At 43.0% G+C, this 12,648-nt stretch overlaps 1 protein-coding gene across 2 annotated transcripts in view; it reads left to right on the top strand.

Annotated features, from left to right (window-relative positions):
- LOC306913614 (uncharacterized protein) overlaps nt 1-12,648 on the top strand; it is a 33,278-nt gene that overhangs the window by 6,613 nt on the left and 14,017 nt on the right. Inside the window, exons 3-8 of one of the 2 annotated variants that reach the window (XM_079490397.1) lie at nt 5,671-5,912; nt 8,038-8,272; nt 9,574-9,831; nt 10,193-10,312; nt 11,473-11,622; nt 11,892-12,003. In XM_079490397.1, the coding sequence (XP_079346523.1) occupies nt 5,671-5,912; nt 8,038-8,272; nt 9,574-9,831; nt 10,193-10,312; nt 11,473-11,622; nt 11,892-12,003 (1,117 nt within the window). The remainder of the gene's footprint in view (nt 1-5,670; nt 5,913-8,037; nt 8,273-9,573; nt 9,832-10,192; nt 10,313-11,472; nt 11,623-11,891; nt 12,004-12,648) is intronic. The other variant, XM_079490398.1, reaches the window with a different exon arrangement.

Consider the following 12,648-nt stretch of genomic DNA (forward strand, 5'->3'; position numbering starts at 1 on the left):
TGCAATGCATCAAAGATACATTTGTGAGACCGATCAGCTGTCTGTTGTCCAACAATACAGCTCACCATCTTCATCACAAGCATTAGGTCAGTTGTTTCTACTGCTAGCTTTTATTCCAGTTCTTTATTCTACGTCTAACGTTGACTTATCCTGAACAAGTGGTGGTGACTACGGGTCAGAATATGGTCCCTTACGGGTCCATTTGTACACTCTCACAGAGTTATGGTGATCCTTGAAATTAAAACGTTTGAGAACCACTTGTAATTGTATAGCATGAAGTCCACATACCATACCAGATGTTGGATTTATTGTATTTATTTATTTATTTGACAGGGACAATGCTCATTAATCAACACGTCAGTTTTTACATCTGTTCTCTTAAAATGATGATAAAACTATCCATACAAAAAGGGGTACAGGCTTCAGTTCCGACATACTATTGGTCCGACTGTCATTAGAACGACAACCTTCCTCAAACCCTAACCATAACTGCATAAGCACGGGAGCAGCGCATGTTCGACCACATGTCAAACTGTTGTTTGACCTTTGGTATGTCGGATCTTCGTGTGCATCCCACAAAAACACATACAATACAATAGTAACAATACAGGATAAATATAAACATTGCGGAGGGGACAGAACAACCGCAGAGTGAAGTGAGAAATGACACCAGTGATAAAATAGAGCTGATAATTACTCATGATTACAGATTTGATTTGTTGTTAGCCACCTCTTCAGGTGGAATTTGAAGGTCAAATAGTTGGAGGTCTCTCTTACTTCTGTAGGGAGACTGTTCAAGTGATGGGAGGCTCTAACAGAGAAGACTGTGTTATCAAACACACTACATCTGGTTGGTACTTCACAGTCCCCTCTGGTAGTTGCCCTGGTTGTTCTGGCACCACTATCCCCTCGACCTATGAATTGTTTCAGTGGTGGAGGTGCAAGTCCATTTAAGATCTTAAAAATGAGACGAGCATCTGCAAAATGTTTAAAGCTGTCAAAATTAAAAAGTTGTACTTTTGAACTATGTGGCAATGGTGGTAACGGTTGGGCTTTTGGTCAAGTGTTTTTAATGTCTGTTTGTAAAGTGATTCTATGGGTTTTAAAGTTGTCTGATTTGTCCGTGACCAGGTTGTGAAACGGTATGTTATGTGTGAAAAAAATCATAGCATGCATGAAGTTTAGCTGCATCTGTAGAGATTGGGATCCGGTTCCCGATTCCAACCCTACACATAGACTGGCCGTGAGGACCTTCTGTTTTCCAGTCGGCCGCACAAATGTATTTTTGATTTGAAATCAAGGTCAAACGACACAAAGCCAGAGTATAGCATGTTTATGCTGCGTCACAGGGCTCAAACTCACAACCTTGGACAGCAGGGTCGAGTCATGAACTTGTGCAGCTCAATTTGACCTACTTGCCAACTTTGCCAAGTGAAATGAATAAAGGTCAATGTGTAATTAAATAAGATGACAAATTAATAAACAAAGTGGAGTGAAAAACAAGTTTTGGGGACTGGAAGGCAGCTTGTGTGTGTGTGTGTGTGTGTGTGTGTTTGTTGCGCAACTAATGTGGGTGGCATTAATAAAGATTCTCTAGAGACTAGAGAGGGTTTGTTGCAACAAAATTATCCTTGCCTTGCCATGTTGTTGTTACGCTGGGAAAAGCTAGCAGAGCGGTCCCAGAAGACCGGAGATGTCTGGAGGGGTCATGGAAGCAAGTCTGTTGTGTATTGGCTCCGTATTTTGGCTCTAAATCGTTGAGTGAGCGATAAGAGCAGCAAATCATTAGATGACTCAGTGCAGAGAGACCTGAGTGAGTGTGATGTGTTGTTCAGCTTTGTTAGTTGTTACAAATCTAAGCAAGAGCACGTCGCTGTCAGATTATTTTGAGGTGAGATCTGAGAGGCAACCAAAACATCTATAGTCTAACCTGCTACGGATAAAGACATTGGACATGGTTTTTCTACGTCTTGTTTGAACATGAATCGTGTAATTCTCACTCTATTTCTAAGACGTTAATAGGCTTGTTGTTTTGTTATTGCCTTGATGTGGCTATGCATAAAAGGTTAAGATCTGAATCCATAATTACACCAAGATGTTTGGCTCAACTTATTTTTCCTTAACCACCAAAGACTATTATCTGGGGTTTTGTCTTTGTGGAGCTTAGGGAAATCTTGGCACATGTGCGTTGTCCAATGAATGCACGGACACGGCAATTCTATAGACCGCAGCTTTGAGACCATACTCACTCAGCGAAAGAGATGCACAACACTCATCACCTTGTTTGTTTCTGATTCCTGCCGTCATCAACGTCTTGCAGAAATACCCCTAGCCATTCAGAGTAGTTCAGCTAATGCCTGCCAGACTAAAGGCCTGGACAGAGTCCGTTTGAGCCTTACGTCGGGGTGAGTCAAACGCTCACAAAAAAAGGTTTATTTTTTTTCCATACAGAGTTGCTCCGTTGCTATTGTAGAGTTGCGTCGCTGTGGTGAGTATTTATTGTGGGTCTAATGTGCAATCAAGTATTCGTCCACTAGATGGCAGCTATGACAGATTAGATTGTATAACAAATTGGAGTGACACACGTATGTGCCACTTTATTTATGTTAAGTTGAGATGTAGTTATAACTGTATATAGTGAGTTTTATCCATAGAATTTTTATTTGAATGGCTTTCATGTACTCTTTAGGTTACATATACTGTAAATATGTTGCGTTCACACGGGGCAGATGAAACTATGCAGTCGACCATTTCATTGTCAAAGGAAGCCATTACTAGTGGATGATAATCTGCAACGGAAAACACGGTTTGTTGGTCGCGTCTGTAAACGGCAAAATTGTCACCAATTGGAAGCATAGGATTAGGAGACGATAAATTATACACAACTGTCAGTGCTTGTACACAAGCTGTTCTCCGCTGTAATTCCGCTGAGTTCTCGTCTGAACACCAGGGCTGGACTAGGTCAAAAAAAATCATCCCTGACACATTTGAACCAAAAACATATATTAAAGCAATGGGGCGGCCCATTCATTGGGTGGCCCACTGGACATAACGTGGCCACTGGCCAGTCCAGAGGAGGAGAAGCCTTCTTGCTCTCTGCTACCCGGGGTTCTTTTGCTGTCCTCGACGCAACGCAAGCAATTGCTTGCTTGGGGTTGAGATCCGATCCCAACCGGACGGATCGAGATGGATCACGTAATTGACGTGACGCAAGGGGAGAAATTTCTCTCACCCTCCGTTGCATATGTCTTCTTGCGTCGATTACGACTCTGCAAGGCGCTTTAGTTGCACGCTCGCGTCGAGCGCCAAAATTAGCTTATCTACAAGCCCACAACGCCTCCCACATAATCGTCTTATTTTCATGGCGTCTAACACCTGTGCGGAACTCAAGTTTATTTAGCCTTAAATCTGAAGTCCTATTATAAGAAGCAGTTATGGTGTTTCTATCCACTATCCAGACTCCGGCAAATGTTACACACCTGGCACATTATGGTGAGGCTGTTCTAATCAAATAACAGCTGGATCTTCTGGGTCCTCCAAAAGGCAGAAGGAACACACAAGACGACACACTAACCAGATGCTTAACTGAATGATTTAGAAATGATAATCGCTGCAGGATTTATATTATGGTTACTTACTGTAGAAGCACGAGTTCAGTCAAGGTCGACATGAAACGAAATTGTGGTTAAAATAAATCTAGAGCTAAAAATGTCAATTAGGTCCTGGTATTTTTGACGTGCAAACACCATCCTGCGACAGAGCATAAATTAGACAATGGGATAGCTAGAACAAGGGGATTTAAACAAAGGGTTAAAACAGTATACAGTATGTATATTTGGGTTATGATTGGGCTGTCATGATTACAAATTTATGCATGTAGTCCAGACGAGAGCTGTAGCGCTCCAGATATCGGAGAAAGCTGTATTGTAGGCTATATTAGAATAGACATGTTGATGTAGCCTATATTGTAAAATATGCATTTCACACAACATGACATGAAAGACAATGGAGATGACGTGACGGTGGAGATCGACAGTATAGTTGAAGGTGAATCAATGGCTTTGTTGAGTCATAGAAAGTATTATACATGTAATGCTTCCATAGTGAAAATCTGCAGACATATCTCATGGCGCATGTTTATTATTATTATGTTTATTATACATCTGTGTGGGTGCAAACCGACTATTATTAAACCGACGATAATTTATTATCTGTCATCTACAAGCCCACGGGCTGCAGATCGGCTATTTTCGGAGAAGAGATTTATAGACATTATGTGCAAACATAAAATAGCTGTGATACTTATGTAAGTGGTAGTGGTTATGGTGAAATAAACCATTAGCACTTCATGAACAAATGCACAAACAATATTCAAGGCTTCCCTTTACAGGTCAAACAACACCATTCACATACAATATACACATTAATAAATAACAATTAAGAAATTGATACCAGTGAGCTGGCGGTTATGAAAGGCTCGTCATAAACCTGCATCAGTTGTTTTGGAGGTGGAAAGCCTGGTTATATATAATAAAAGTTTTGCAAATGGTTGATCTACAAGCTTACAATGCTTACTATTCTTGCCATTTGTCATGTGACAAAGTATACAGGGCGTAAAGCTGCAATCTACAACTTTTTTTGTTTGTGAATTAAATATTGGTGTATGAATACTCCCTATAGAATCCTGTGGTCAGGAAGGACACCTGCTGCTTGACGAGAGGCATTACATGAAGCCCAAAGCATTGGTCTGATTGAATAGTTTATTACAGTGGTTTTCAACCCTTTTGATCTCAAGGCCCATTATTTATTCTGCACTTAAGCCACGGACCACCATTTGATGACATTTTAGCCTCTCAGAACCAAAACTAAAGAATATTTTGTTAGGATAGGCCTTTCACAATTACAACATAATTGTCTAATAGCAATTTCTTTTAGATAATCGCAATTGTTTTTGCATAATCATTTATTCATTCCAGTTATTCATTCCAGTTGAAAAATGTCCATACATTTTCAAACATTTTTCAAAAATAGCAGAAATAGCTGATCTACAAGCTTTCAACACGTCACTTTGTGTTGTAAGCTTGTAGGTCAACTATTTCTGCTATTTTGTAATTGTTTTTGGAAATTAAAAAAAAAAGTTTTGTCAAATCTGCCCTGTGCAATTTGTGATTACAAAGCTTTAAAGGCAAACCGTTGTGTGACAATTAATTGTCAATTGTGTAATCGTGACAGCCCTACATTAGGATGCAGAAAACAAAATTAGTAAAACATACATTTATAGTGCATAAGAGAGAAAAGTAACTCAATCAAAGGTTTTTTGGTAACAAAAAAGGCTGTTTTTTGACAGCAAAACTTGATTCAGTTTTAGTCATAGTCGTTTGAGTAACATTTAATTTAGTTTTAGTAATATTTTTGTCTGGAATGTTTTAGTTGACTAAATCTACAGGTGATCTTTTCAACTAAAATATATTCTGGCCGGCCACGATTGTGTCGTGACTCGTAATGCCTGATTTTACACTTGATTGCATGCTGAAAATAGCCGATCTATACGCTTGTAGATCTGCTGTTCTCAGAGTGCGAACGCCATCAGTCATCATCACATTAGTTTTTTTTATTTATTTTCCTCAGTGATCATTAACACGTTAACAAAATGAATTGTGTGTGTTGCAGGAGGGCTGCCTGAGGACCACCTGATAGACCCGGCGTCGGGCCACAGCGTGCCCAGCCCCATGCACCTCAAACTGGGCCAGAAGGACAAGGTGTGGATGGGAGAGTACATCGAGGAGGAGGACGAGGAGGAGGTGGAAGAGGGGGGCATCGTGGGCCACGAAGGGATGGAGGAGATCGCTGATGATGATGACGAAGAGGAGGAGGCCATTATGGAAGACATGGAGGCGGCAGAGGAGGAGGAGGTAGGGCTGTAGTAACTGCAGCGGAAAATCGCTTTTAATTTCAAGAATGGAAGTACAGGCGTTGACTCCAACGGTGGGGCTCCACTGCAGCCATCAGCGTCGCTCACGTCAGCGTCGTGTCTCCGTCGGAAATGTTACATTTTTATTTTTAAGATTTTTTGGGCGTTTTGCCTTTATTGATTAACAGTAGTTTGACAGGAAAGGGGGAGAGAGATTGGGGGGGAGACACGTCGCAAAGGTCGTCGGGATCGGGACTCGAACCCGCGACACGCTGTCAGGCTGGATTACCAGCCTAGGTGTCTGGACCGCTCGGCCGGCCCAGGCCGCAATGTTCCCTTTTTAATCAATGAAGGGGTTGCTCCACTGCCGACGTTGCAGGGGTCAGGGGTCACCAAGATGTCCATACACGGACAAACGTGTCCGTGGCAAGACTTGTCCTTATCCGGGGCAATGTTTTGATTTTGAGAAAGACATTATGAAAAATATATACATTTATTTAATTGGGCTATAATGCATATAAAAATGTCTTCTCAAGTATCGGGATGACATATTCCATTCTAGTCATTAATTACCCTGCACCAACATCAAAGCATTGTTTGAAAACTCCTGCCGGGTGGTCGATTTAAAAGTTGATTTCTCCCTCTGTCTTTTCTTCGTATTTCTAGTTTTTTAAAATGTCATGCAAATGTGTCCAGTGCATAGCCTACTGCAGGCCTGGTTGACTAGATTTAGAAGACATTTTGATGCTCTTGCTACTGAAATGATCCATTGCCCTGTCTCTCACTGCTAACGTGCCTATTCAGTATTTAAGTCCGACGTCATTTTGTAGTGCTACGTTACGTCCGGGTCCAAGTGGCACCAGCTCCCGTCCGCATCTCATTGTAAATAGAATATCTAAACGTGTGAATCTTTTTACAATGACGTTATTTTTCAGAAAGGAAGCCATTGAGGGTTAAAATGGGTCTTAATGCTTCCAACTCGAGTAGAATTATTAATGTTTTGTACAATTTGTCCATGTGCGATTGACAAAAAAAAAATATGATGTGGAGACAATAAAGACTATTATTATCATTATTATTGAAGGTGGTAACAGTCCATTTGCTCAGTAAAATATTTCGGGGGCATATTTAGAATGTTTGCAGGCTTGAGTATGTTGAATCTAGTTTGCATTAATGAGGATTTAGTTGACACAATGAAATAAAATGGCCTGTCAGCCAGATTTGGGAGAGCAGCGCAGCTTTGTTGTTGCGAGGAAAGCGGTAAAATGAGACTTTCGTGGTTGTTTTCGTCTCAGATTTAGTCCGACGGAGCGTCACAGTATAACTCTATGGGGACACAAAAGCGACACAAAAGTAGGACCCGGAAGTATCTCAGGAGGCGGAGCTCATCGTCACAGCTAAAATACTGAATAGGACAAGGACGGGTTGGGGAGGGACTTAGCGAAGGGCTAATGGAGGGTATGCGCATGACATCATCATCATACCCGGAAGTTATGTGGGAACGCCTACTGTGTGGCAAAAAAATAGTTTTCTGGCCTTGACAGCCCATACATCCAAACAGAAAAGTCCTATCTGATTGCATTAAATGACGTTAAACGACATTAACCCATTCAGGCCTGACGTCGAAGTTTTCTAAATCATGACAATTTTCGGAAAGAAAAAGGCACATTTTAACGATTTTTCAAAAATAGCAGATCTAAAAGCTCATAGCGCGCCACTCGGTGGCGCGCTATGAGCTTTTAGATCTGCTAAAATGGGTTAATGGTTAATGTGGTTAAACGCTAACGTGACATGGATGCGTTCCAGGTCTCAATGGATTAAACTCACTTTGCCAGTTTGCCAAGTCACATTGCCACTCGATTTCCCATTCACTTCATGCATGTAGCATACCCTCTATTGGCTGACCCCAAGTTAATTATTGGGTGAGTACAAGCAAGCGCTACAATGTTTAATGCAGTCATAAAGTCCCAATGACGCCCCTCCAAAGGAGAGCATGAGCGTTGCCTAGTGACTGGAGACGATTATGAATTAGTACAAAGCTCCAAAAACACGTAAAAAGCACAATGGGATTTCATTAATAAACACGTTAAAGGTCATTGCGTTAAAATGTACGGTTACACCCCTAGGAGGAGGAAGAGGAGGGCGAGTTTGAAGGCTGGGTGGAGGGTGAGGAGGAAGCAGAGGAGGAGGAGGAAGGCGAGGAGGAGGACGTGGAGCTGCAGTGGGAGGTGCCCGAGTTCCCCGCGGCAGCGCCACAGTCCAGCCAGGCGGCCATCCTGCTGCCCCCGCCTCAGCATGGTCAGCCTCACCCCCAGCCGCACCACCATCACCATCACCACCACGCCAAGACCGAAAGCATCGGTAGGTTAAAATGTTAAAGTTTTTAAAGTTTTTAACACATTGAGAGCCCACGCAAAACTGCCCAAAATCACTTTCACCTAGAAAATCCATTCACATTTTTTATAATTCAGCTGACTGTGGAGACACATGCTGGAACTTTTTACTTTGAAATGTTTTATAGTTTCTGAGTTATTTAATTTAAACGCCAAATGCATTCTCAATGGCGAAAACACAAACTTTGGCACCACGTGTTAAAAAAATAAATAAAGTGTTTTGATTTTTCTGATTTTTTTTTAATAAAAAAATAATATAAAAAAAGAAAAAGACGTCCACAGACGTCTTGGGCTATGCACGTGCGGTAATACCCAGGACGTCCACAGACGTTTTGGGCACAAAATGTGTTAACATTTAAACTAGTTTATTTTTCGAATAAATTTGTTTTTATTTTTCTGTTCTATAAAGCGACTTTGACCTAAAAATGGAGTGCTGTGATTTTTGTACCTTTTCTGTTTGTATCTATGGAGTTAACATTACTCCAATAGACCCCCAGGTGTGGTTAGAATATTGAAATATGCCTTCCCTGTGTATTTTTGGTTTCTTCCTCCAAAGCTCAAAGGCTTTCGCCTTTTGAGTCAAAAGGCCCAATCGAAATACACATCACAATATCATTCCCTCGCCCTTTATCATACAACAACAGCTGTTTGTGTGGCTTCAATTCAGGTGGATCACCACCCACCTGAAAACCACACATGATACTTGATGAACTGGTGGGTGTGGCCACATTAAACTTCATTTTAACACTTTCTGTACACTTTTTTTTTGAGAAAAATCTTTCTCCTAGTATAATCATAGTACCTGATGTAAAAAAAAAATCACACCCGTGTGAACTGAGTGGTGTAAGGTTTTATATAGCATGATCAGCTGTGGTCTGACGTAATGTCTGACGTCCGATGTGAGGTATTATATAAGGTAGGGTATTATATACCCTGATCAGCTCTGATCTGACGTAATGAAATCACACCTGGATGTGATTTCACAACTGGCTGTTTTTGTGCAGAGAAAATGACCACGGTTGCTACGGTCATCCAGTTCACCCGGGTGTGATTTAATTACGTCAGAAATTATTTTGAACATAGCAACCATGGTCATTTTTTTATGCACACAAAAGCCAGTTGTAGGAGTGGTTTACACCACTCAAAAATGGGAGGGGTGGACAAAATCACGGCATTCCATATTTTAAGCCTGCCTAAATTGTTTAATGCCGCAATTTATTTGTGTGCCGATATTAATCGTTGTGTCAATCTCCCAATTGTGACGCACAGCGCTAAGCGACGGCCACATCGACATCGACGAGGTGGAAGAGGACTGCGAGCCGCAGTCTTCCCCGGCGGGGGCGGCAGGGTCGTCGCCACTGATGTCCCAGGAGTCTTTTAGCTTCCCCGCCCAGGGGCCCAGGAGGCTGCTCAACGGCTTCCGGATCCTGCGCCAGCGGCGCTTCCGCTCCCAGCTGGGCCTGCGCTTCCGCCTGTCGCAGAACTGGAAGAGCTGGCGCCAGCGTGCCCAGTGGGCGGGCACCCGAGGTACGAGTGCTGCACAATTCTTGCTCGAGGGGGTGGCGGTGGCTCAGGTGTAGAGTGGATATATGAGAACCACAAGGTTGCCAGTTAGATCCCGGGCTCCCTCAGAGTTAGTGTCGAAGTGTCCCTGAGCAAGACACTGAACCCCTAATTGCTCCCGATGTGCAGGTTGGTGCATTGCATGGTTTCCTCTGGCATCGGTGTGTGAATGTTTGTGTGAATGGGTACACAATCCATGTAAATGCACCATTTACCAAAGTCATTATCAGCTTGCATTCCATTCTCTTGCATATTGTACCTTAGTGGGGCATTGGTGGCTGAATCTAGATCTCAATCTTTTTTCATATTTGTATTAATTGTGCAGCACTAGCCCGAGGCCACCGGAGGAGGGAGGACTCCCCCTGGACCGCCCGCAGGCCCAAGCAGCACAAGAGGCCCAAGAAGCAACGGCACTGGGACGAGAGTCTCAGCGGCTCCGAGAGAGGTAGGACATGACGGGACACTACTATGCATTTGTATCGATTATTTATTATAGATAATCTTTTGGAATCGATTAAAATAATTTTGTTCAATTAACTGTTGCACTCCTAAACAAATGTAACCAATTGGACCTGTAAGGATGCATTTGATTACGGGGGCCGGGGGGGCATACAATAGTTCGACATACGTGACCGGTTAAGACACATTATACGTGGCCAGTTAAGACTCACCCATGGCTTCGACATGCGTGGCCGGGTAAACACAGCCATGGCTTCCGCGTGCGGCAGAGTCCTGCACGGGTCCAACTTTCGAAACCTGCACCCGCCCTGCCCGTCAATCATCAGTTCAGCAACATGCCCGCTACCCGTGATTTATATAAAAATCGAAACAAGATCCGCCCCGCCCATCAAAAATGTACCCATTACCCGCACTGTTAACCGTTCGTATCACCGCTCGCTATCTTTGACTTAATTTCATCTAACACAATTTGATGTGGTGGTGAGCGGGCGGCGGTGCGTCGTTGCACACAGAAGACGTATAGTTGACTGAGGCTACTGCTGCTTATTATCACAACATAAAGTTATATAATGACCTAAATGGCGTAATATATTAATAAGGATAAGGTCAATAGGATGATAAAAAAAGATAAGCCTGATGACCGTCTTTATTCAATACTGTTTCTGTATCACAAATGACGTTAGAACTTTAGTTAAGCTTTCAGAGTGACGCATTACATTACCTGGGTTAGCTTACATCTTGTGTTGAATGTTGACATTATAATCCCATGGTGTTTCATCAGCGTGAGTGTGACGAAAATTGGGCATGTGACGGACTTAACTTGTCTCCACTGTTGAGAAGCACCCAGCTCAGCTGCTGTTTATAACATCCTGCAGTGCGGGTGCGCTCTGATTTTTAAAAAAGGTTATAAAGGTATATTTTCCCACCCGTCAAACTCTGTTACCCACGGGGTATCCGTGGGTATCCGACCCGTTGCAGGACTCTGGCGTGCGGTTAGGGTTTGGGGTAGGGTGTCGTACCATTGCGTGTCGGACTGTTAGGATGTCGGACCAAAGATATATGCACCCTTTAGTTGCATCTGTATACATTGATAGTTAAATGAACGTCGAGGGTTTGACTGGGACGGGTGGCTGCGTGTCTCTACAGAGGAACTGCCGAACGGCTGTGAGGAGCTGAGCCGAGGAGCACAGAGAGGAGGACGCAGGGAGCCCCTGGAGAGCACCCCCTCCTACGCCGCTGTCAGGGAGAAACCCGCCGAAGTCGCCCTGACCGAGGAACACATGAGCTGTGTGACCGGTGTGTAGGGACAAACACACACACTCTTAACTCATTAATTTGATGTGAATATATGACACAATTCTCCTCGTAAAAGTCTTCACCTCCATGGATTTGACTGTGCAGTACTGTTATTTGCTAATGTGTGAATTATCCAGTATAACTAGTTTTAGAGATGTCATGTGTTATTTGTTCTACAACGTGTTTGTTGCAACGTGAAATGTGTGTGTTTGTGTGTAGGTATTCTGTGAGTTTCTGTCTATTAATTCCTGTACATTATGTGTGTGCAGGTATTCTGGAGGAGTCCTTACAGCAGTACGGCAGTCTGATCCCAGTCCATGTCGACGACGTGGTGGTGAAACTGCAAGATCTCTTCAACGAGAACTTCTCACAGCCGCACAGGTAGTGGGTGTGTGTGTGTGTGTGTGTGTGTGTGTGTGTGTGTGTGTGTCGGTTTTACAAGTAGACAGGCCCGGATTATAGGGTAGCTCTTGATTGTGTTAACACACATGCAAATCTCACCTTTTTGGATTTGGTGTAGCGCCAGCAGGGCCTTAGGAGGGCTTGATCCCGTCACTGCACGGAGCTCTCTCTGAAGGTGACTATGCGCTGTGATGTCAACCATCTTAACCACTAGTTCCAAAGAGTGGTTAAAGGAGAATTTCAGACTAGAAGGCTTTCTTGCCGTAGTTCGTAGTATTCCTTTTGAGCACCATGGAGCAAAAAAGTCTCGGTGTTGTCTCTACTGGTGTGGTGGAAGTCGCTCGAGATAAGAGTAGTGCTGCACGATTCTTGCTCAAATGTGAATCTCGATTTTCCTCCACAAGAATTGAGATCACAATTTCTTCCATGAAAATATTTGTCTTTTGTATGTAGTTGCTGAACATTACTACATTCAAAATGTGGCACTTGGAGCCAACTACTGTGGCTTTAAGCAGGGTTAAAGTCAAGCACTTTGATGTTGGCTGTTTAAAGTCTCTCTTGTAGCAAAAACATAAGGGTAACTACAATGAATTGGACAGCCAACTAGTGTTTATAAGAGTGTCT

Source organism: Electrona antarctica (assembly GCF_951216825.1).
Source record: "Electrona antarctica genome assembly, chromosome: 21".
Lineage (NCBI taxonomy): Eukaryota > Metazoa > Chordata > Actinopteri > Myctophiformes > Myctophidae > Electrona > Electrona antarctica.